Source organism: Urtica dioica, chromosome 7 (genome assembly GCF_054948205.1).
Source record: "Urtica dioica subsp. dioica isolate 48M chromosome 7, U.dioica_male_clone48M_v1_H2, whole genome shotgun sequence".
Classification (NCBI taxonomy): Eukaryota; Viridiplantae; Streptophyta; class Magnoliopsida; order Rosales; family Urticaceae; genus Urtica; species Urtica dioica.
In genome coordinates, this window is record NC_142762.1 from 44,691,670 (window position 1) to 44,714,622 (window position 22,953).

At 35.8% G+C, this 22,953-nt stretch overlaps 4 protein-coding genes across 6 annotated transcripts; all 4 read right to left on the reverse strand.

Moving 5' to 3' along the window:
* Positions 1–903: 903 nt before the first annotated feature.
* On the reverse strand, positions 904–3,442 carry LOC149392025 (cytochrome P450 81Q32-like). Its single transcript, XM_089620763.1, has 3 exons — positions 2,781–3,442; positions 2,137–2,455; positions 904–1,556 (listed from the first exon to the last, which is right to left on the reverse strand). The coding sequence occupies exons 1-3, from the start codon at positions 3,335–3,337 to the stop codon at positions 930–932; spliced, it is 1,503 nt and encodes a 500-aa protein (XP_089476889.1). The 5' UTR covers positions 3,338–3,442; the 3' UTR covers positions 904–929.
* A 3,989-nt stretch (positions 3,443–7,431) lies between these two features.
* Positions 7,432–9,517, reverse strand: TOM2B (tobamovirus multiplication 2B). Of its 2 annotated transcripts, XM_089618771.1 has the most exons (6): positions 9,105–9,414; positions 8,549–8,728; positions 8,158–8,223; positions 7,990–8,054; positions 7,806–7,899; positions 7,432–7,713 (listed from the first exon to the last, which is right to left on the reverse strand). In XM_089618771.1, the coding sequence occupies exons 2-6, from the start codon at positions 8,672–8,674 to the stop codon at positions 7,687–7,689; spliced, it is 378 nt and encodes a 125-aa protein (XP_089474897.1). In that variant the 5' UTR covers positions 8,675–8,728; positions 9,105–9,414; the 3' UTR covers positions 7,432–7,686. The 2 variants fall into 2 exon arrangements, with proteins under 2 accessions (XP_089474897.1, XP_089474898.1); XM_089618772.1 differs by lacking the exon at positions 7,432–7,713 and having other exon boundaries at positions 8,154–8,223; positions 9,105–9,517.
* Positions 9,518–10,302: 785 nt separating this feature from the next.
* On the reverse strand, positions 10,303–13,340 carry LOC149392027 (cytochrome P450 81Q32-like). Its single transcript, XM_089618767.1, has 2 exons — positions 12,352–13,340; positions 10,303–11,442 (listed from the first exon to the last, which is right to left on the reverse strand). Exons 1-2 carry the CDS (start codon positions 13,243–13,245, stop codon positions 10,816–10,818), a joined length of 1,521 nt encoding a protein of 506 aa, XP_089474893.1. The 5' UTR covers positions 13,246–13,340; the 3' UTR covers positions 10,303–10,815.
* Positions 13,341–15,453: 2,113 nt separating this feature from the next.
* LOC149392028 (E3 ubiquitin-protein ligase APD2-like) lies at positions 15,454–17,793 on the reverse strand. 2 transcript variants are annotated; one of them, XM_089618769.1, is made up of 8 exons: positions 17,656–17,793; positions 17,333–17,559; positions 17,156–17,252; positions 16,986–17,063; positions 16,674–16,894; positions 16,274–16,343; positions 15,870–16,188; positions 15,454–15,777 (listed from the first exon to the last, which is right to left on the reverse strand). In XM_089618769.1, exons 1-8 carry the CDS (start codon positions 17,768–17,770, stop codon positions 15,699–15,701), a joined length of 1,206 nt encoding a protein of 401 aa, XP_089474895.1. In that variant the 5' UTR covers positions 17,771–17,793; the 3' UTR covers positions 15,454–15,698. The 2 variants fall into 2 exon arrangements, with proteins under 2 accessions (XP_089474895.1, XP_089474896.1); XM_089618770.1 differs by having other exon boundaries at positions 15,456–15,777; positions 17,652–17,723.
* Positions 17,794–22,953: the final 5,160 nt, after the last annotated feature.

The following is a 22,953-nucleotide window of genomic DNA, read 5'->3' on the forward strand; positions in this document are numbered from 1 at the left end:
TTATTATTTCTGTACTTGTACTCATCTTCAATGTTTCTCGTGCTCATACTCTCATAGTAACAGCACATAACACATATTTTGTCTTTTTTGTAATAAAACGCAACAAAAGGGGTCTATATGCTCTCTGCTTTCTACAATAATACAACCTAAACAATAATCTAAATTTTTTTGCCCAATTTCTCGTGGGGTTTTGTACATAAGTGAATCGGGTTCATTGGATCGAGAATCGGATCACTATTTTTCCGATTTTGACGAAACTTCTCCGATTTTGGTCGTATCGCTGCCGGGCTTCACCGAAACAACTTCCGTGCTAGAACCGTCCGGTAACCCCAGTAACTCAATCCTTGAATACCATACCCAAACACCCGTCTGTTACTATCACTAGTTTGTTTATAATTGACAAACTATGGCTATTTTGCAAAAGCTTAAGTTCTATTTGGCTATATAGCCGCTTAACCCTTTTTTTTATGCACCTAGATCTTAATATATGATTTGGTCTATGTGTATTTTTGTATAAGCTTTCTATTTTTCATTTGAAATGGATATAGATAATTTACTGCTTTCACAAAATTTAATGACAAGGTCAAACAAATACTATTGTAAATTTTAACTATTTTACTAAATTTTTTTTTTAAAAGGGTCAAGCAGCTATATAGCCAAATAGAACTTAAGCTTTTGCAAAATAGCCATAGTTTGTCAATTATAAGCAAACTAGCCAAAGTAAGATTAATCTAGGCTGTATTAAATTTAATCTCAACGAACTATAAAGACAGAATGTAAGCTTTATGAGCTGGATTAAAATTAATCGAGGCAGGATTAAAAGTCGTAGTACTCTCAATTGGCTATTTTGCTATACCTAATGAAACTATGGCTATTTTACAAAAGTCATAGTTTGAATTGGCTATTTCATACAATTTTTCCAAAAAAAATCACAAGGGAAGTGAGAGGATGTGAGGCATAGAAGGGCGGGGTCGGAAATTAAGGGGCGTAGAGCGAGCCTTGGAGAGGCTGAGGCCGTGGGTCTCGCTCATGTCCACGGCCTTCCCGTCCACCGTCTCCCAATCGAAGCACTGAAGAAGCGCCGCCAAGGCAAGCCCGACCATCCTCATCCCAAGGCTCTCTCCCGGGCAGCCTCGCCGCCCGACTCCGAACGGAAACAGCCGAAACCCCTCTCTCACCGCCGCCGCCTCGCCTCCCTCGAACCGCTCCGGCCTGAACTCCTCCGCCGCCTCCCACACCCCCGGGTCCCGCTGTATGGCCCACGAGTTCACCAGCAGCATCGTGCCACGTGGCACCCGGTACCCGGCGACGGTGCACTCTTGGGACGACTCGTGGGGGATCAGGGCTCCCACCGGGTACAGCCGCGCCGTCTCCTTGATCACGCGGTGGAGGTACGGTAGCTTTGAAAGGTCCGATTCGTTGACCAACCGGTGTTTTCCGACTTGGCGGTCAACTTCGCCACGTGCTTTCTGCATGGCTTTTGGGTTGTTGACCATCAGCGACATTGCCCACTCCATTGTCCCTGCTGTAGTATCTGTTCCCGCCGAAAGTAATGCCTGCATATCGAACAGCATTAATTACGTACTTTGACTTAGATTTAGGTATATATACCTTGAAATTTCCCGATTTTTTTTTTTGTTGCAGTATTTACGTTTTTGCGGTATTTAATGTATACCGCTCCTACTGACAGCGCGGTATTTCAAACTTTGGTGTAAATATTTTAGCTGCTGTGAGCCACTTTAGACTCACTACGGTAAAATTCTAATCTAATTATCGAAAAATTTATAAAGTAATGTAAATTAGACAATGGGAGAGATAGACATGAACTAATAAACAATTTTCTTAATATTTGAATTGTTTGACTATAATTTTAATTGAGCAGAGTCATGTCATTCGACAATTTAATGTAATTTCTTCTATTAATAAACTACCAATATATATATGGTTTAAAAACTACTTTTTTTTAACCTTCGATTATTTTATTTAAAACTTAAAAAAGTCGTTTCGGTTTAAAAAGTCGGTATCTAGTAATTGCCATGAAGCTAGCTAGTTCTCTTTGTTTTTTCTTGCATGTAGTCAACGTCCACAACTTTTGCCAATTTAAAATTTTAAATAAGACAAGACATAGGTATATACCAGCATGATTCCTCTGATGATCTCATCGGTGTAGTACTCAGGGTCCGATTCTTGCAGCGACAACAAAACCTCAATCATATTTTTATCGTTGTTAGGGTTCGCTGGTTTCTTCCGATTCTCCTCTATCAGGCTCTGCATGAACTTGTCTCTCTTCCTCTGCAGCTCCACAAGGCTCTTTTCGTAGCCTCCGCCGAATATCCACCGGAACGCCGGCACAAAGTCGCTCAAGTTCGTTGTCCCGCCCAAACGAAGCGCATCAGACACCATCTCCCCAAACCTCCAAGCCTCCCCAGCCTCCACGCCATCGTCGCCGTAGTACCTATATATTATTATTATTATTATTATTATTATTATTATGTTTCTAAATCGTCTTTATCCACTTTACGTCATTATCTTTTTATGATTATCATATTTTTTAATAAACATAAATTAAAGAGTAATGAAAAGATAAAAATAAGATAATCTACGGTTGAAAATAAAATCTCGGCGATCATCCAGAGAGTTATGTCATATTACGAAAAGAGTTAGCAGAGATGAGTTGAGTTATATTTTCAACATTTAAATAATGATACTATAATTTTAATTAAGAGTAGTCACGTTCTCATCGTTACACATCCGGAGATTTCTCTCCAATTTTGCGTTACCGTTTCCCGGCGATCATCCTCATCATGTTGTTGAGCATCAGCTGAGAAAGAAAGGGCTTCAACTCCACCGCGGAAGCCTCCCGCGAGACGCGGTGGAGGCGACACATCAGCGAGCGGACCTCGTCGGCGCGCAGGGCGGCCGTGGCGTGGAGGCGGGCGGAGGAGAGGATCTCGGCGCTGGCGATCCGGCGGAGGTTGCGCCAGTGGTCGCCGTGCGGGGCCCACACGAGGCTCGTGTAGTTGTAGCCGAGGTGCTTTCCCGCGAGGAGTTGGGGACGGTTCGCAAAGGCCGCGTCGTTGCGGCCGAAGCAGTCTTCGGCGGCGGAAGGGGACGAGACGAGAAGGACCGGCCGCGACCCGAAGCGGAGAAGGAGGACCGGGCCGTGGCGGTCGGAGAGTTTCGAGAGCGCTCGGTGGATGGGTTTCGAGAAGAGGTAGAAGTGGCCGATGATCGGGAGCGCGATGAATGGGCTCGGAGGGAGGTTTCTGAGCTTTCCGACGAAGTGGCCGGTGATGGTATAGAGAGCTAAGAAGAGGAGAGCGTAGAGAAACAACATATTATGGCTTGCTTGTTAAGTTACTAAAATAATGCTTATTAATTCATGCAAGGGAAGTACCAAAATGTGAGTCTATATGTAGACAAATGTTAGATTCCGGTATATGTCATTGTTTAATTATGACTTTTTAATCAGTTAATATCAACGCTTGTCCGGCGCCTAGAGAGCTATATTATAATGTCATGTAAACGAGAAAATTTGACCGCTGCAAATGGCATGGTCATCAAGTTGCACGGTAGTTCAAATTGACGATTGGGGAGAGTGATTTGTCATTAATATAACTAGAAAAAGAAAAAAGATTTAAAAATTGATTAACTAAACGGTCTTCTATGGTTTTTGTATATAAAAATTGTTTATAGTTCATTTTGATGTTCAGCGTTTTAGCTAACGAGTAGTTTGACTCGAAATCTCGATCAATATTAAAGAACGCATGTTATTGTGCAAGTTACATTAAAGGATTATTTCACATTTAGTTTGTCTTTCTCGTTGTTATATATCGTGTGTCTGGACTTTGTTAGTTGTAGTAGATTGAGAGCAATGAACTACGAGGGCAAGATTAACAAAATTAAATTTGGATAAAATTGTTAGAATAATTTTGGGACTACTAATGTCATTAAATAAATGTGTTGGGTCATTATTAATTAAGTCAAAATTGATGTGGTCTAATTTAGAATAAAGTTTGTGACTTCAAGACATATTTATCATAAAATTATTATGTGGCTACCATAAGTGCTAATCTAATTTGATGAGGGACCAAATTAGAAATAAGCAATAGTTATTAGTAACTGTCTGGCAGTTATTAATAACAGGGTAAGTCCCTGATTGCAGTACGTACGATCTTTTCTTGTATCCCCATCAACAAGAATTCTCCAGACTCAGGCAAACTGCAATCAGAAGACCATCCAACTCTTGGTGTTTGCAATCAATGGATTCAGGTACACTTCCGCTATTAAGATCTTTAGTTTTGGTTCTCTTGAATTGAATTAGGATTTTTTTTAGGGATTTAAAACCCTAACAAAAATATGTATTAAAAAAATCGAAGGGAGGCTTAAGCTTCTGATGGGCCATATAGAAGGTCACTCAAATGTTCCAATCGAAATAAGCTAATTTAATTATTTTAATTTATTTGTAAATTTATATAAATTAATAATTTAATAAAATAATGATATAGTTTCTTAAAAAGGCACAGAAGATTCGAGTTCTCTAAGGCATGTCTCTAGCGAGCCGGTGTGCGGAGAGAGAGAGAGAGAGAGTCCAATGAGAGATTAATTATATAAATTTAGGGGTGAGTAGGCCATAGAGAGATTGAGATAGGAACATAACATGCATGGGGCTTGGCCGCGTGTGAGGGTATGGAGAGGTGATAATTTGGATGATGTGATAACAATGACTCGATAAAATAAAGTCAATCAATTTGGATGGAGAAAAACATAAATAATAATAATTATAAATGCAAACGAATCAGTCGGTACATTATATTATACTCTATATTAAAACGAAGACTAAAAAATACTGTAGTTTCTACGGTATTTATTTTGCCAATTAATAAATGACAAGTGTTTCTTTACTCTAATTAGTAAGTGACACCGTGTTACTTTTCTCTTTAATGTAGAGTGACACCGTGTTACTATATCAAAGTAGAGTAGAATGTTAATGGCTTGGGAATTTGAGCAAAAAAAAAAAATGTTGCTTGCATCTAATGACAGCTGTCTTTTCAAATTCATGCCTATCCTTTTGTTATTACTGGACACATTTATGTTAGCAAAACTAATTATTTGTTGTCGTCCCTATTATGCTCCATGTGGTAGCAACATGCACCATATTATCTAATATATTTATTTACTAAATTATCGAGCACTAAACATTTTATAATTATTTTGATAACAACAAAGTTTTTTTATTTTTGGGAGTTACAACGAGGAAATCTATCAACATACAAAATATAAAGTAATATTTAAAATTTTGCTATGTATTTACAACAGTATGTACACGTATACGTATACCTATATTTTATGTATACGTGTAACAAGTTATTATCTTTAAATATCACATAAATAAAATATTTTCACTCCCGCTAAGTTTTTCTTTATTTTAATTACGTACACAACATTATTAAACTTAGTATTGATAAATAAATTTCAGCTAATATAAATTTTAAATTCATCTTTATAATTTATTAACATTACAAATTCTAATTTAATTTACAACATATACACATATACATAAATATTCATGTTTTATAATTTTTTCACATCCTAAATTCTAAAGTAAAAATTTCAGCTAACATAAATTTTAAATTCATCTTTATAATTTATTAACATTACAAATTCTAAATTCTAATTTTACAACATATACACATATACATAAATATTCATGTTTTATAATTTTTTAACATCCTAAATTCTAAAGTAAAATCTCTATTGTCAGGATGTTTTGAAAAAATCTATAATCACCGTATCATCTATACCACCACTCCCGTCCTAGCATATAGTTTAATGATGTAGACGAATGTGTTAACCAATTAATATGTATATATAACCACTTTATATATTCAAAAACATTTATGATAAAGGTGATTGTATATGAAATGATAAAAGAAATTATAACGTTATGAAGATCGCAAATGTTATAACTTTTGAATAACTATACATTTTATGTATACATGTAACAATTAACACGAAATGTTACATTTATCTATACATATATAAGATTATAAATATGTAAATAAGATATTTTCCACCCCATTCAGTTTTTTTTTTGTTTTTTTACGTACACAATATTATTAAGTTTAAATTTCATAAATTTATGCTAATTGACACTAAACATGCGCATAATAACCCGCACAACGTGCGGGCTCTATAACTCGTTGTAGACTATAATATTATGTCTTTATCTGCTTCTTCTTCTTCTTTTGTCTATCACAATGTAAACGATATGATTAATTATAACATAATTTGTAAGTTTAAAGTAAGTGTTTGATACGGTTAAAAGTTCATAGACACTATAAATAGAGTAAAAATCCACAAGATACTTTGTTCGTGAAGTAAAAATCCAAGATTTTTTTTACGTAATTAACCGTTATATTTATCAAATTCAAAATTTATTGTAGACAGGATAAAAACCAAATCAATCAAGACCATAAATTCGTTTTCTTTGGCTGCTCAAAGAAAGTGGCCTAAAATAGGCTGCATACATGTAAATAGTCAAGGGCGTGGCCTAAGTTGCCGTAAAATTAAGTTCCGATTTTATAGATTCTAAAGAACACGTTGAAAATTGAGTTCATTACAACATGAGAGAGAGAGAGAGAGAGAGAGAGAGAGAGAGAGAGAGAGAGAGAGAGAGAGAGAGACTACAAGCAATTTTTCCTCTCCCACGACGGAAAAACATTAACTCCACAAATCGATCTAAAACATTAATAATTATATTATTAGTGCCAACTTCCCTTGAATTAGTAAGCCTATTTTTTATTGATAATTTGGTACCATGAAATAGATGTAATGCCGTAAAAAAAACGGGTGGAAGGAACTTCTATAAACAAATGACAAGTTCGTGGTAAACATTTGTATCAATTTAAAGATTATGGAGTAACTTGTAATAAAATGGTGGAAGAGTTTATGGAGCTTATGTAATGCCACAGAGACTATGGAGTTTGTATTAAAATATAGAGCTGTATCTATATATTTTTTTTTTATAACAAGGCTAGTTGAAGAGCTATATCTAGTTAGTTCATGTATTTGTAGCGACGAAAAGTTTCCAATAGTAAGGTCAAACTAGTGTTTCTCTCCTTTTATTTCTTTCATTATTTAATTGATAGGCACTTTTCTAGAATATGATCAGAATGAAAGGTGAACAACAGAATGATAGTGTCGTTTAAGTCTAAGGCTCTAAATTGGAAATGCTCTATTACAATTTACAACAGAATTGAGAGGAAAAAAAAAAGATGTTTGGACAGAAATGCTTGTATTTAGAGCCTTGAGATTTTATGTCCCTTTTTAAGCTTGTTGTCTAAGTAATCTATAAATTTTGTGTCTAAATACTAGTTTATCTAGAAACAAGTGAGTTGAGAGATAAACTAGTATTTATCTACAACTGAGTTAGAACAATCTAACACAACTAGATCGGTTAAACTGTTGGAATCAGACACATAGAGAACAACCTACTAGGCACTGAAGCTGTTTCCATAATTTGTTTAGATAATGAAAATTTGGAATATTGTGTGCTCTAGCTTGGCCACGATATCTGAAAGCTTGTGTACAATCATATGATATGGCAAACAGCGATTCCTATATCTGAAAACACACCCCCGAATCGAAGTGTGGTTTCACAAGTCACATCGACCGATAATTGGCTTACTCCGGCTTGGACGGTTTATTTCTCTGTTCATGTTAGGGAGTTAGAAAAAGAGATATAATCGGATGTTCTACGAGCGAGCGACGCTACAGGAAAATGAATATCATTAACAGCGTACCTCTTGAGGGTCGCGATGAGGCTGAGCAAGGGAACTAAGTTGGTTGCTTTCCATGTTCTCGAGCAATCTGATCACCGTTTGCAGGTGAGGAATGCTGCGAAAGACCGAAAGACTCATGTCTCAGAGCTAATGCCGAATTAGTTATAAGACATGTTAAAGAGCGAAAATAGAGTTCGACTCGGACCTTTGTAATCCGGTTTCCATGTGTGCATCGAGCGAGGAAATCACCGGAGGCATTTGCTCCAAGAGCTTCAAGGAGGGAGCCGAAACTTTCGAGTTAGAGATTTTTATAAATTTTTGAAGAGCCTTGTTTCAAATGTATTTCGAGAAATGCGAGTACGTACATACATACTTGACCCGTGTTCTTTATGGTCGGGGTTTTAGCCAAGAGATTCTTCGGCAGCTTCACTAGTTGAGCCTGAACAAAAGTTCCAAAGCTCAGACTAAAAGTAAAAAACGTGATCTTTCCCTAAACTTGATATCATTGAAAGAACAACAGATCAAAATGGCTTTCATGTTTCCCTTCTACAAATCATTGAAGTACCCATTCTCCAAAAGTTCAATCATATTACGACTGCAAAGTCTTTTTCCTATTCACCCCTAAAGGGTCTATCAAAACCCTTACACAGAAACAACCCATCATTATCTTCGTTCTGGGTTTTTTTTTCGGCTGCTAGTTCAGTCTAGACCGAGAAATTAAAGCAAAGACGAAAACGGTGATAGGATAGAGAGATTGATTTTACCTGGGAAGGAGATGATTGTTGCATGAGATGAAGAAGATTGGAAGTTGATTGGATCGCTTGTGAGATCTGTTCACTCACCGTTGACTTCGCTGTATTTTCTCTAGTGGGCCCACCTGAGCTCGCCATTCTTTTTTTGAAATCTCCACCCAAACAAGAACAAAAACGACGCGAACAAACGCCCTGTACAAATACAGCTCTCTTGTGCTTTATTAAACTGATTAATGCCCTTATTTTATTTTATTTTATTTCGACTGCCCTTTTTCATTTTTTTTTTTCAATCATAACCTCCGTCGCTGCCGAACATACCAAGAGCAAATTAGAGAACATCAAAATTTATCAATACCATCGAATTCCAAATGAGCAACCACCGATCTCGGAAATATAGGTTAAAACCCTAAATTCCTAGAACCCTAGAACACGCAGGAATAAAAACAAAGCCCAAATCCTCAGAGATTCGAATCAAGCAATTAAATTTTATCAATCGAATCAAAATCCTAACAATCTACAAATGGTTTTTCGGACAGAGCACGGGAAGAGGAAAAAAAAAAGTATTTACCTTGAAGCGAGCAGAATTCGCTGATGGCCCTTCCTTCTACAGTCTACTATCCCTTCTTCTTCGGTTCTTTCTCTCTCTCTCTCTCTCTCTCTCTCTCTTTACTCTCTTCTCGGTCGCTAAACCTTAAGCTCGGGAAAGGAAATTCTTAACGGATTTGCTATTAAATCCCTCATTCTTTGTCCTTCGTAGTTTCAACCACAGTCCACAGGTCATCTTTTTTTTTTCCCCCCTCTTTTAATTGTTGCAAATTGCCGTCTTCCATGACAACTTAAAATATTTTACTATGAGTGAAAATAAAACTTAACTAATTTTTTTTATTCATAATATTCTAAAATTCTTTTGGAATTTAATTTCACATTTGAGATATTTTCTTATTTTTAAAAATTAACCGAAAACTTTTATTCGGCAACGAAATTAACTCCAGAAATTCTCGAAATTATTCTAAAATCTTATGTGACCCTAGACATTTTATTTTTTCATCTTTGGATCATTCTCGCCATTGAAATTAATTTATTTGCAAAAATTGAGAGTTTAATTTGGAGATGTAAATATTCAAAATCTTTAGTTAGAAGTTAAAATTTACGAGGAGAATAAGATAAAAATCCTTACTTTACATATTATTTTCAAACATAAAATATATCTGTTTCTTACAAGTTACAACTTCAACAAAAATAACTACTAATATCAAATTTAACATTTCAATTCACGACGTACATGACCATAACTACATTGCGGCCAACACAATTAATCCTCCACTTAACATAATAAGAAGTAAAAATAAAATCGTTAGTAGCAAAGTGTCGGAATATCCGTCAGTGACAACAAGAACAGCACCATAATCTTGTTCAATAAAAAGGTGAAGAAGACTCTAAGAAGGAAAAGCTTTTCAAACCAGAGAACCACGTGCATTAAATTAACTAAGTAGAATACAATATGACTTGTTCGAAACGTAACATCTAAATTACTTTCATTTCTCATCAACAACACAATATACATTATGCAATGCAATTGTTGATGTATCACAATTCACAATTTACGCGTTAGGGCTTAGAAAACAAAGCACGGCACGTCATAACCTAGAATCCCAACCTGCATTTGTTCAACATCGCCAGTTGACGTACATACCAATTTTAAGCTTTTAATTGATCGGGTTGATCAATGTTTTTGTCGACCAATCACTCATGTAAAAATAATAAAATACTACGAAATACGACCCATTTCTTTTCACTTCTACAAGCCAACATGTTTGTACAGCAATGGACAGAAAAATAAGAACAAAAACTTTTAAATTCAACAAAACTGATGAACTAAGTAGCCCATGAGTGAAGGAATCCGAAGATTTTAAGGCCATACATATTAGTATATTGAATCCAACAACGACGACGAACTACAGTTAAACTATAAGTACTTAAATGTCCTTTTTTGCAACAGAAGATATACATATATTGAAAAGGGTAATTCTAAAACGACGACCATTAATTTTTTTTTTTTTTTTTTATCAAAATCTATTAATTATTTATAATTTCAAAACTATGATTAAGTTTGTCAATACTTATTATAACTTTTTATTGACATGTTTGAACACAATTATTCATTGACATGTTGGTCAATAAATAAATGTTCATAGTTTTGAAATTAGAAACAATTATTAGATTTTGGATTAAAAAAAAAAAGTTTTAAACCGTCGTAATTTTGGTATAATCCCTTACCACTAGGATTCGGGGAAAAGAGTCGGCATGGATTGACGTGGCTTGACCTTGGCGAACAAAGGGTGTGCCTTCGGGTTGCTGAGCCCAATCCCTTCGGTCATGTCCACCAACTCGTCCCCCACCCTCTCGAAATCAAGGCATTGTAGGATCGAGGCGAGAGCGAGCCCCACCATCTTCAAGGCCAGCCCTTCCCCGGGGCAGCCCCTCCTCCCGAACCCGAACGGGAACATCCTAAACCCGTCCCTCTCCCCGCCTTCTTTCTTCTTCGAAAACCTCTCGGGCTCGAACCGCCCGGGCTCGGCCCACAGGCCCGGGTCGTTCTGTATGGCCGAAAGGTTCACGAAGAGCATGGTGCCGCGGGGGACGCGGAACCCCCCCACCGTGCACTCCTCGGAGGACTCGTGCGGGACCAGAAGCGGGCCCGCCGGGAACATGCGCAACGTCTCGAGGACCACCCCGCGGAGGTAGGGAAGGTCCGCGAGGTCGGATTCTTCGACCGGCCTTCTGTCTCCGACGACTTCGTCGATCTCGGCTCGCGCTTTGGCCATCGCCGTCGGGTTGTTGAGAAGCAGCGATAGAGCCCATTCCATCGTCCCGCTCGACGTGTCCGTACCGGCCGATATAATCACCTCAACAAAGTAATTGTTTTAGATCAAATTTATGATAAAATTGAATCATCGAAATTGGCAATTTAAACCTTGAAATACATTACGGAGAAATGAATCTTAATCTGACCGGATAAGGCCATGGATAATACCAAGAAGCAAATAGATAAATAAAAAGCACCAAAATAATACTTAAAATTTAGGCATTTCATTTAATTTCTATGGCATATTCCGGTAGCCGATGCTCGGAATATTTTTTTTTTATAGAACTTCCAGCAAATAATAAAAAAAAGGTGATGTAGTTAAATAATCAATTTAAAGTTATGAATTTGCAAAATAGCTAAGATTTATTTTAATTTAGCGGAATAGTCAATGTGAAGTAATCTAGTTTCAAAATTTGTTTTGACCCCAAGAGTAATTTATTTTAAAGTGATAAATTATTTATAATAATCGTCAAAAATTTTAATTTTGACTGTCAAAAATATTTTGAAAACGTAAATTTGATTATTTTGCTGAAAAGTTGAAACTTTGACTATTTTACTAATCAATAAGTTTCAAATGACTATTTTGTACAATTTTTCCTGAAATAAATACAATGTCCATTGGTAACTAAAAATGTATGTAGAATGGAACAACCAAAATTCCAATACTAATTTAAAATTAATCTGGCTGGAATAATGCAAATAAATAGTTTTTTTTTAAAACAAATTTCTCAAATTTAGGCATTTAATTGAATTTCGATGGCATATTCCAGAGCCGATTATTTTATGATAGAACTTCCGGCGAAAAAAAATAATAATAAAAACAAATCTATATTTCCGATCACACTTAAAATTTATCCCAAGTTATGGCCAAAAGATAAAATTTTTAACCAAAAAATGTAGGTAAAATCGAACAATCGAAAATTCAACTCTACGAAGAAATTAAGCTTACCAGAATAAGGCCTCTGATGATTTCGTCAGTGTAATACTCAGGTTCAGTCTGTTGCAGAGACAACAAGACGTCGATCATGGTCTTCTCGTTCTTCTTCTTCCCGAAGAGATCGTCGTCTCTGTGTTGTTGGATCAGCTCCTGCATAAACTCGTCCCTCTTCTTCTGCAAAGCCACGAGCCTCTTCTCGATCTTATTAATCCCCAACCACCCCAACACCGGCACAAAGTCTCCCATCGTCGCTCCGCTCAGCTCGAACGTCTCCGTCACGATCTCCCTAAACCGCCGCGCCTCCGATCCGTCTCCTTCCTCACCGGCGCCGCCGCAGTACCGCTTCCCGGCGATCATCCTCGTGATCACGTTCAGCGTCAGCTCGAAGAACGTCGACTTCATGTCGACGGTCCGGAATTCTCCGCCGCCGCCGCGGGAGAGGCGGAGGATGAGCGATCTGACCTCGGAGGTACGGACGTCGGCGAGGATCTGGAGGCGGTGGGAGGAGAGGAGCTCGACGGTGGCGATCCGGCGTAGGTTCCGCCAGTGAGGGCCGTACGGGGCCCAGACGAGGGAGGTGAAGCCGTAGCCGAGGTACTTTCCGGCGAGAAGGTTGGGGCGATTGGCGAAAACGACGTCGTTTCTGGCGAGGCACTCCTCGGCGGCTTCCGGCGAGGAGACGAGGAGGACGGGGCGGGATCCGAGGTTGAGGAGGAGGACCGGGCCGCGGCGGCCGGAGAGCTCGGCCAGCGATCGGTGGAGGGGCTTCTTGAGGAGGTACAGATGGCCGATCAACGGCAGAGAGAAACCCGGGCTTGGCGGGAGATTTCTGCGGAGGACATACTTGGTGGTGATGTAGATGAAGAAGACGACGACGCAAACCGAGGGGTATGATAGGAATTCCATCGGTTTAGCTCCGCTGCGAGAGACTTGCGTTTTTTGCTCTGCTTAATTGAAGATAAACTACTTTCCAACACAAAAGTACCAATCATTGGGCCTAAAATACCTAACAACCTGTTTTCGAATTGAATTTTCGGACAGGATTTTAATTCTCTGTGTACGTCCTCGTTGATGCACGAAGATAATTTAAATTTCAAAATTTGATTTTAGTCAACCTTTTGTTAATTTTTTGTAAATAGCCACCTTACTTACGTAATAACTTATTAATTGAAAAAAAATTACACGTTTATCCTTATTAATTAAACTTACTAATTAAAGTTTTTTTTTTTAATTTGAATCTTGCCGATTTGAAAAGAGTTTTTAACGTGTATTTCAGGATTTTATGGACGTGTGATTTGCGTTGACTTTATCTAAGTTTGTTTCTATTTTAGTGGCTATTAATTATGGAATAAAATCAGTAAATATATTATTTTATTTACTGAATATTAGGTGATTCAAATCAGCGAATCGTCCATTTTTTGGCTTATTTGTCCCCCAAAACAGTTTGATTTTCAGAGTGTATTTGCGTTCACAAATTCTGAAATTGAACGTCATTTTTTTCCCGGGTTCATGTATATTGGTTGTTAATTAACAAGCATTTTACTAGTAAATAATTAACAGGCATTTTACTAATAAATAAACCAATTATTTACTAGCAATCCTTGACAGATTTTTACTGAAATGAACCTGTAACTCAAACTGCAAGATTGAAATACTAATTAATTTCACAAATATCAGTAACAGATCTAATGAACCATCAAAACCCAAAGCATTGTCATTTCCAAAAACAAAGTAAGTCTATAAATAAATACCAAAAACATACCAAAAATAAGTCTGTAAAAACTGATAACTGATTCAAATTACATACCAAAAACAAAGTAAATAAATAGTTGTATGACAGATTTAACAGAAACTAAAAACTAAATTCCTAAGTTGAAACTTGGTTGGTCTTCCGGTTCATCGGTGGCATTTTCTCGTTCGCGGTTGGGGGCAGTTGTAGGGAGTTCCACTTCGTCGTCATTCTTCTTATTTCTCGTCTCGGTAACGTACGGAGAAGTTGTTAAAACAGACTTCCTGCACGTACGTTTGGGTCGCTGAATGTTGGGCTGTTGAATCGGAGCCTTCGGTGATGGCTTCTTGGTTCGCTTTGCAGGAATCGGAGCCTTCGGTGATGCCTCATTAACAGTTTTTTTTCTTTAAATCAGTCCAAAAACAAACAACTTTTCAGAAAATCCCGAGCAAAAATGGTAGAATCGCCATTTTAGGAAAAAAAAAAATTGTAACAAAAACTCGGGAAAATACCTTGAACTTGTTCTCTGAAAATTTTCTGCAGTTATCGAAAAATTTTCGACGCCTTCTTCTTTCGATAACTGCAGAAAATTTCCGCACCTGGGTTCTTATTTTCTTGAATATTCATCGGAGATCGCGATTGAACTTCGGGGTTCTTCTTCTTCGTCGCGTGTTTTGGGTCAGAGAAATGAGGGATTTTTTTTCCTTTTTTATTTCAGCAGTGAGATTGTGAGAGAGAGAGGTTGCGTGTTAGCTCATTAAAGTCTTTTAATTTCCTTACCTCGAATAGCGGGAGCAGTTACTGACTAAATCTTTATCATTATTAATTAATATATAGTTCAATTTGGGCGGGATTCAAACTGAGGTCGGTTTGGTCTTTTTATCTTTTGTAAATTGGTTGGTGTGCCTATTTACTAAAACTTAACAAAAAATTGGCTAAATTTAAATTCTCTATACAAAAATGACTATACACCTATATAACCTTTTAAATTTCGTAAATATCGCTCTAAGTTTTCTGACATAAATTATGGACAGAATAAATAACATTTTCATGTTTACCTGTCTGTGTCTATCGCCCAGGTTTGAAAATATCAACCTTATAGAACTGTAGTTAGTGGGAATATTTGAATTTATTTATAGAGCATTAGTAAGTGGGAATATTTGAATTTATGCATAGATCTGTTAACTAGCGGAACAACACAGATGATTTCAACGATTTTATATGTTTGTGAGTTGTGACGTGATTGTTTTCGTTATTGTACGCGTGTATCAAGGAAATTTCGGTTTATGCTCTGTTTTGTATACAAAGTGACTAAATAAAAAAGTAGAGTTTAGGTATGTATATAGATCTTTTAATTGAGTGAAATATTAAATCATGAAAACATTAAAATAAAAAAAATAAAAAAACAGAGTAATACATCATTATGAAGCACACATAACACTTTCTCCATTCAAGTTATAAAGTCGTCCGTATAGTCAATAATTATTTCCTTTAATTTGACTTTGAGGCATTCAAAGAAAAAAAAGAATGCCCTGCAATATCGTGGTACCAAGTAATTTTCCACTTCAATCACGCCAAACACACACAAAATTCACAAGCTCACGCGTGTAGATAGATAGATCATCGACCTCTATGGATTGAACAGTTTTCTTGTTTTGTGAATGAGCCTTCGACAAATCGGACAAACCCTGCTCTCAGTCTCCATAATCCTACAAAAACGAGCGCAGTGATTTTGTTCACAATCAATACTTTTAATAAACACAATTATAAACTTGATCTTTGTAATGTAAAAACTATTTACCTCTGGGCACAGTTGTAACACGCGGCACAGTGACCACAAGGAACGAAGAAGCAATTTCTCTGCTCATCGTAACAAACGACACATAATTTGGCGTCGTACAAGTCCTCTGACGAGCTACTAGATCCTCCAGAGTCTTCTTCTTCTTCTTCTCGATCAGTTGATCCATAGTTTCGATGGATTGGCTTTTGGCACAGCAATGACTGAGTCTCGTTGACTTCTTGTGCCGCCACGTACTGGTTTTCTACCGGACTTTCCGTCTCTTGATCGTCACAGGCTCCAAGATATTTCAGTGCCAGAAGTAAGAAAATCGTAATAAATCCTGTCAATTTTTCAACACGTAAAAACAATTTAATAACTCAGCTCAAGAGAGAGGGAAAAAATGATCAAGAGTTTTTTCGAGCTACCTAAAATCGCAATGTAAGTCACTACTCGGGCAACAAACGAAACCTCGAGATACCAGTCGTCGAGATTATCCTGCCACAAATGAAATCATCTTAATTATCTAAGATCAAGACAAAGTTTTTTTTGGGTAAATTACAGGAGTAGTGTTTTTTAAGGTGCAACATTTTTATAATAGTAGTTGTTCTAAAAAAATAACAATAAGAATAATAATTTTTATAATATAGCTCAAAACAATAACAATTTTTTTAAAAAAATCTGTAACGTTTGTTCACAACATAAAAAACACGTTTTTCGCAATAAAAGTTTTATACACAATATTTTTACAATCAATGTAAAAAAAAAAAAACAAAAAAAAAACCTATCATATGCAATTTTCAATATGTTTTTCAGTGATGGGCTTACTTTATCAGGGGTGGTTAGGATAACATAGTGCGCGTCTGGGAACGAGAGGCTGAGCTGGCACGAGCCCTTTGAAGTCGAACAATTGTTCTTCGCGTTCGTGACATCGTACATTTTCGACGAAACATTCATGCTGTACGAGAAAATAATGCTTCTTGGGTTCGAGTTTATGATCTCAAACCGGTACTTGTCATCTTCCTCAATAACGTACTCAACCTGTTTACCTGTATTTAAGATAATCCATTTTCAAATATTATCTTCCTTTTATTTTATGATAATCCTTTTCTATATCATAGTTAGTTTAGGTTGACTTACATTTTGTTGATTCGTTTAGCGTGAGGGCTTCGAGATTGCTTGTCTCTTGTGGAAGCAATGTCTCGTATTTCAGTTCACCTGTTGTATTACACAAACAAAGCATTTAATTTTGGACATACAGCCGAAAAATTGAAACGTATATCAAGTACATTATAAGAAGAGAAGTCAACCTTTGACCACATTGATCACGAGTTGGTTTAGCAAGCTTTTGGGGGCTTCCAAGCTCAAGCTTACCTTCGAACCTCTGTTTAACCACAAAGAAAATCCCTGCAAAAAAATAACCCCTCTTATATATAATATACTATATGAATCGTGTCAAGAACGAAGAGTCGATTATTATCGGTTACCTTGCGATTATAAGCTCGGACGATCAAGTAGTTTGACACAGTCCAATTCGATTCCGAGCTAAGTTTGGGCTTTTCGGAGAAAGAGTAGAGGAAAAAGCCTTTCTTGTCCTCATCAAGCACGTTGACTTTCTTGATGAAGAAGGAACTCGCTTTGACCAGCCGGGACGAGCTCGGACCGAGCACCATACGGGAGTCCCCATAAAAGCCGTACCTAAGAACTACCGAAACTGCACGGAAAACAAATATGCACGAACAATTGCTTTAGATTTAAAAGTGTCCCTTAAAACCCAAGAAACCAAAAACAAAATATTAAAATTACATGCCACAGATCCAAATAGTGAGAGGAGTCAAAAGCCGAGCACATGTCTCGTGCCACTGATGAGAAAGGCCGGGACTCGAACTCGGACTCGGACTCGCCATCCAAAACGGGCGGTGCATGGCTCGCAATATAGATATAGAGTTTGTGTTTGTGTTTGTAGAGAGAGAGAGAGAGAGAGAGAGAAATGTGAAGAATATGCAAAGTTAATGTTCTATTGGGGATTAATGAAAGAGTGGTGATGAAAGTGTGATATAAGAGTAAGACTAGTAGGTCTACTCACTGAGAATTCAGTAGTGTTTGGTTTGAATCTTTCAGTCTTGGGTTTTTTTCAACTAACCGTTTGTAGGTATGATCTGGCGGGTAATTCTCTTGCTAATGATTTTGAACGTTAGGTGTTTCTTACCTTTCTACTAATTTTGACTTTCCCTAAATAGTTGACGTTTATAAAATGCCTTTATTAATAATTTGATATATAGCTCATAAAGACATAAACTATATTCTATACAGAGTGCAACCCCACACGCGCTAATTATTAGTTTAAACTTCAAAACAAATCAACTAAACTTCGGGATTCGTATTCTCTCGATTAAGGAAAGTTTGTATTTATTTTTAAAAGAAAGATGAAAATAAGATATTTCTATACGGTCATTCAAAAAAAAAAAAAGATATTTCTATACGGGAATGTGATTTAACTGCTCATTTAACATGAAGAAGCCCAGGGGTGCTTTCTTTTATAACATAAATTGAAGATTTGTGTATAATAATTCGTGGGATTAAGATGATCATCCCATCATCCTTGTGATTTTTTAGAAGAATTTACCGGTCAAGTTATCAATATGTATACTTTAATGTCCACAATTTCAGAAACTAATAAATAAGGGTAATTAAGTAACCCAATAGTCCATCATATTTTTAATAAGTTGTCAAAATTTCATTTTATTATAAAAATAGTTCACCAGCTCGCAATAAATTAAATTAACTAAAAAAAAATTTAATTTATTGCGGGCTAGTGAGCTATTTTTTTTTAATAAAATGAAACTTGAACTATAATCTAAGAGCCAATGAAATTATTAGTTATAGCAAATTCCTAAATTAAATAAATATTTGGCCTCTTATACGGAGCCTAAAAAATATTTAACTCATGATTCATATCTAAAAACAAAAAAATATTACGATTGGGCTTGCTATTTAGAAAATATCTAAAACTGGATTTTTATCTAATTTTTTGACAAAAATATATCCCTCTAATAAACTAGACTTTAATATTAAATTTTGTAGAGAACAATCACGAATAATCGCAAACCATCACAAATATTGAAGAACAACGACTTCTTTAGCAACGACAACTACAAAAGAAGTCGTTGTTACCCTTAATTTCAATATTTTTAATTTTTGTGATTATTTGCGCTGGTTTAATTACGATGAACATCAATAATTTAAAGGGTTTAAATTATTTAAATTGTTTTGGTCAACGACCACCAAAAAATCGTCGCTACCATTAATTTCAATAAATTCTGATTCCTTATATAAGTAGTGGCGGTGGTGATTATTTGCGATGAACATCATGGATTTAAATGCTTTCAACGTACTTTTGTTCATAAATAAGGTAAAAGAAAATTAAATTTAATATCAAGTGTAAATAACAAGCCCAATTTTATCTAATTAGTTTTTAGGTCATAAAAAATTAAATTTCGCTTGAAAAACCTATAAATAGAAGGCTCACCTTCTTAAAAATGGACCATTCTTTTATCACCCAAACCTATTACTCTTCAGAATTGAAGAGAGAAAAGGTAAATAGAAATCCATCAATTCATCATTTGATCTTCTTAATTTCCTTAGGTAATAACTAGAGAGATTTAGTAGAGAGAGATAGAGAGAGCTCGAGAGAATTGTTTGTTGTGATTGAAAAGCATCACTAATTTACTTTGACTAATTGTATATTACATGTACAATTCAATCTCAACCATTGGCTTATAACTAACTCCAACTAACACACTATTGAGCAATCCTAGACGTTCGCTAGTCCAGCTCAGCAATCCTACTGATCCTAGCTCACTATACTCAACATAGCCCCCTCAAGCTCAAACCGGTCTTGCGATTGAGCTTGGAAAAGAGTTTTACAAAGTGAGGAATAGTAAGTGGCTTGGTGAACGCATTGGCCACTTGATCTTCAGTAGGGACATAGCGAACTTCGAGTTGCTTGGCAAGGACGTTTTCCCGGACAAAGTGAGCATCAACCTCGATGTGTTTCGTTCTTGCGTGAAACACGGGATTGGCGGCTAGAGAGGCAGCACCGAGATTGTCACACCTAATAACAGGTGGCTGCGGATCGAGTTTGACACCAAGTTCATTGAACAAGGACTTGAGCCAAACAAGTTCAGCTGCCGTGTACGCTAAGGCACGGTACTCTGACTCAATACTGCTTCGCGACACGACGTCTTGCTTCTTGGAAGCCCAGGAGATCAGGATATCGCCCAGGAACATATTTTCTTTGCACGAATCCAAACAAAATATATCAATCTTCGTATGGAATAATAGTTCATAAATCATTGTCATGCATGTTAAAGCTCGAGTATGTCTGTATGAAAACATAAAATGACACACATGTCAATTTTAAATTATAATGTCCCGAACGTTAGTGTTCCTGGTTTTTTCACCTAGATTCAGTGATATCCTTATGTATACTTGTCCACCACTCATACGATACATAAGGTAATATTACTAAAACATAGAGATTATCTTATTTCAAAAAATGAACACAATTATTAATGACGAATCCATAATGTATATGTTTTGTTAAAAAAAAAATGGGAACCTTGCAGGTGAGTCACAAATATTGTCATGTTAAATGGATAATGATGCTACAAATAATTACTGCACCAATATCAACTTCGTGTTGGAGATTCTAACTACCATAGACGTTGGCTAGCTTTACTATTACGAAAAAAAGTTGTACAGTCGTTCAAAAAACCATTCCTCCTAATTCGAGTATTAGTGAAATCTTCAGCGATAAAAGTGGACGTAGCTCTTACATTGATAATGAATCACCATTAATCTGTGCATCTTTATTATTTGTATTGTGTAGTTCTTTTTATAGTTTTAGTTGAATTTGGGACTCAAATCCTAAAATAGGTCACTTTCTACAAAAATATAGGTTGCTTTCTACAAAAATAACGATTAAAATTGGGTGTAGCTCTAACAAAGAGCTCCATGTAAATGTGTTAAGACAACAATAGTTTGAGTGAGGCTAATGTTCATTTTTATTTATAAGCTTTGAAATTTATTTGATCCCATTTTTATTACCATTTTTTCAACGAGCTCCTAATTATTTTTGGAAAATTAAATACTTGTTTTATTAATTTCCAACTATTACGTATATATAGTAAGGAACATGGACCGGTTGTCAAGATAATATACTACTAAATTAAGAGATGCCCTCCTAAATAATAGTTAGTTTTGTATATTTTAAAAAATATTAAATAACACTTAAGGCCGCAAATTTCATGATATACTTTTAAGAAGATCAAAAAACATGTATATTAGCACATCAAATTATGAAGCATATTATATACATAAATGGCTTTTAATATTACATGAATGAGTTATCAACTTTGTTTGTATATTTGTTGTAGCTAAAACGATCGAAGTTTAATAAGACATATAGAATCACTAGTACAAAATATAACATCAGGTGCGACTTTGTCGCACCTGAAAGTACCAAAGTCGCACCTGAAAGTGTCATCAGGTGCGACTTTAGATGCGACTGTGTCGCATCTGAAAGTCCGCACCTGATGACTTTAGGTGCGACATTTTATGTGCGACTCCTCGCACCAAAAGTCACACCTAAATATACTCCAACATAATATATTAAAGCGGGGTATATACTATCAGATGCGACTAGTCGCATCGGATACTCATTCCCCGCCTAATATTTTGGCGGGTTACAGTACAATCAGATGCGACTAGTCGCATCTGAAACTTTTCCCGCGAAAGTATCAGATGCGACTAGTCGCATCTGATTATCTGTAGTTTTTTTTTTAAATGCTGATTCTAATAGAATCAGCATATAAAAAAATTCTATTATAATCAATATTTTGTTGTTAAATTAATTAAATAATTTTAATAATAATTATTATATAATATTAATTAGAATAATTATATAAATAATTTAATAGAAATTCTAATATTAAATTCATAAAATTAATTTGATAATTTACGTTCAATAAATTAAAAAAATTACAATCTATTCCTTTTGTTTCCCTTTTTCACTCGAAGTCTTCCAATTCTTGAATGCACGGCCTCCTTTTCCGCCAGATCTTCCTCGTGCGCTGCCGCTCGAACGATGTCGCTGAAATTCTACCGAATCTGGCGTCTGAGCATTCGGCATTGAAGCTGGTGACGGAGAACAAAATGAAAGAGAGATTATGAATTGTGTGTTATTTTGAGCTCGGATTGAATAAGTTGAGAGTTTTTAGACTAATTGATTCGAAACTCTACCGAAATTTCGGCAGAGTTTCCCCTATTATACTGACAAAGCAAAAACCTGCAAAATTATTTAAAAACATACACAAATCATCCAGAACTATCCTATAAATTAGCTCAGCCCTAAACCGAACCTCTGTGGTTCGGTCACAATATTTATAAATGAAAAACCGAAATAAACAAACTATCACAAACTATCAAAACATGTCACAAACTATCAAAGCATGTCACAAAACTATTTTTCTTATTTAAATTACAATTTCATTACATGTTAAATCAACTACACAAACTTATCACAAATTAATTAACTAATTATAAATTAAGCAACATAAATGTAATTATTAAACTAATTATAATTTCTAGGTAATAATTTACTAACAATTAATCTAAATTAATTAAAGGGTTATTAAGTTATATAGCCACACGGATATAGTGAATTGAGATATAGCCCACATTTGGTTAATTTCTTGTAAATAGCCAAGTAAACTTATTAACAGATTAATAAAAGCCTTATTTAACACAACCAAACATATATTTTAGGTAGTTAATAGGCTGCCACGTATGCATGTTGGCTATTTACAAATTATTTACCAAAGGTTGGCTAATTTACAATTCCTATAGTTCAGGTGGCTTACTTAGCCAATTTTTTGTTAATTAAAAGCAAAAAAATTTAAAAATGTCACAAACTATATATCAAAACATGTCAAAAAAACAATTAAAACTTAATTTTAACCTAATATAAACTAATCACATTATTAAACATGTGAAATTATCATATTAATACTAACTAATTTACAATCAATTTAAACTTTTAACCTAA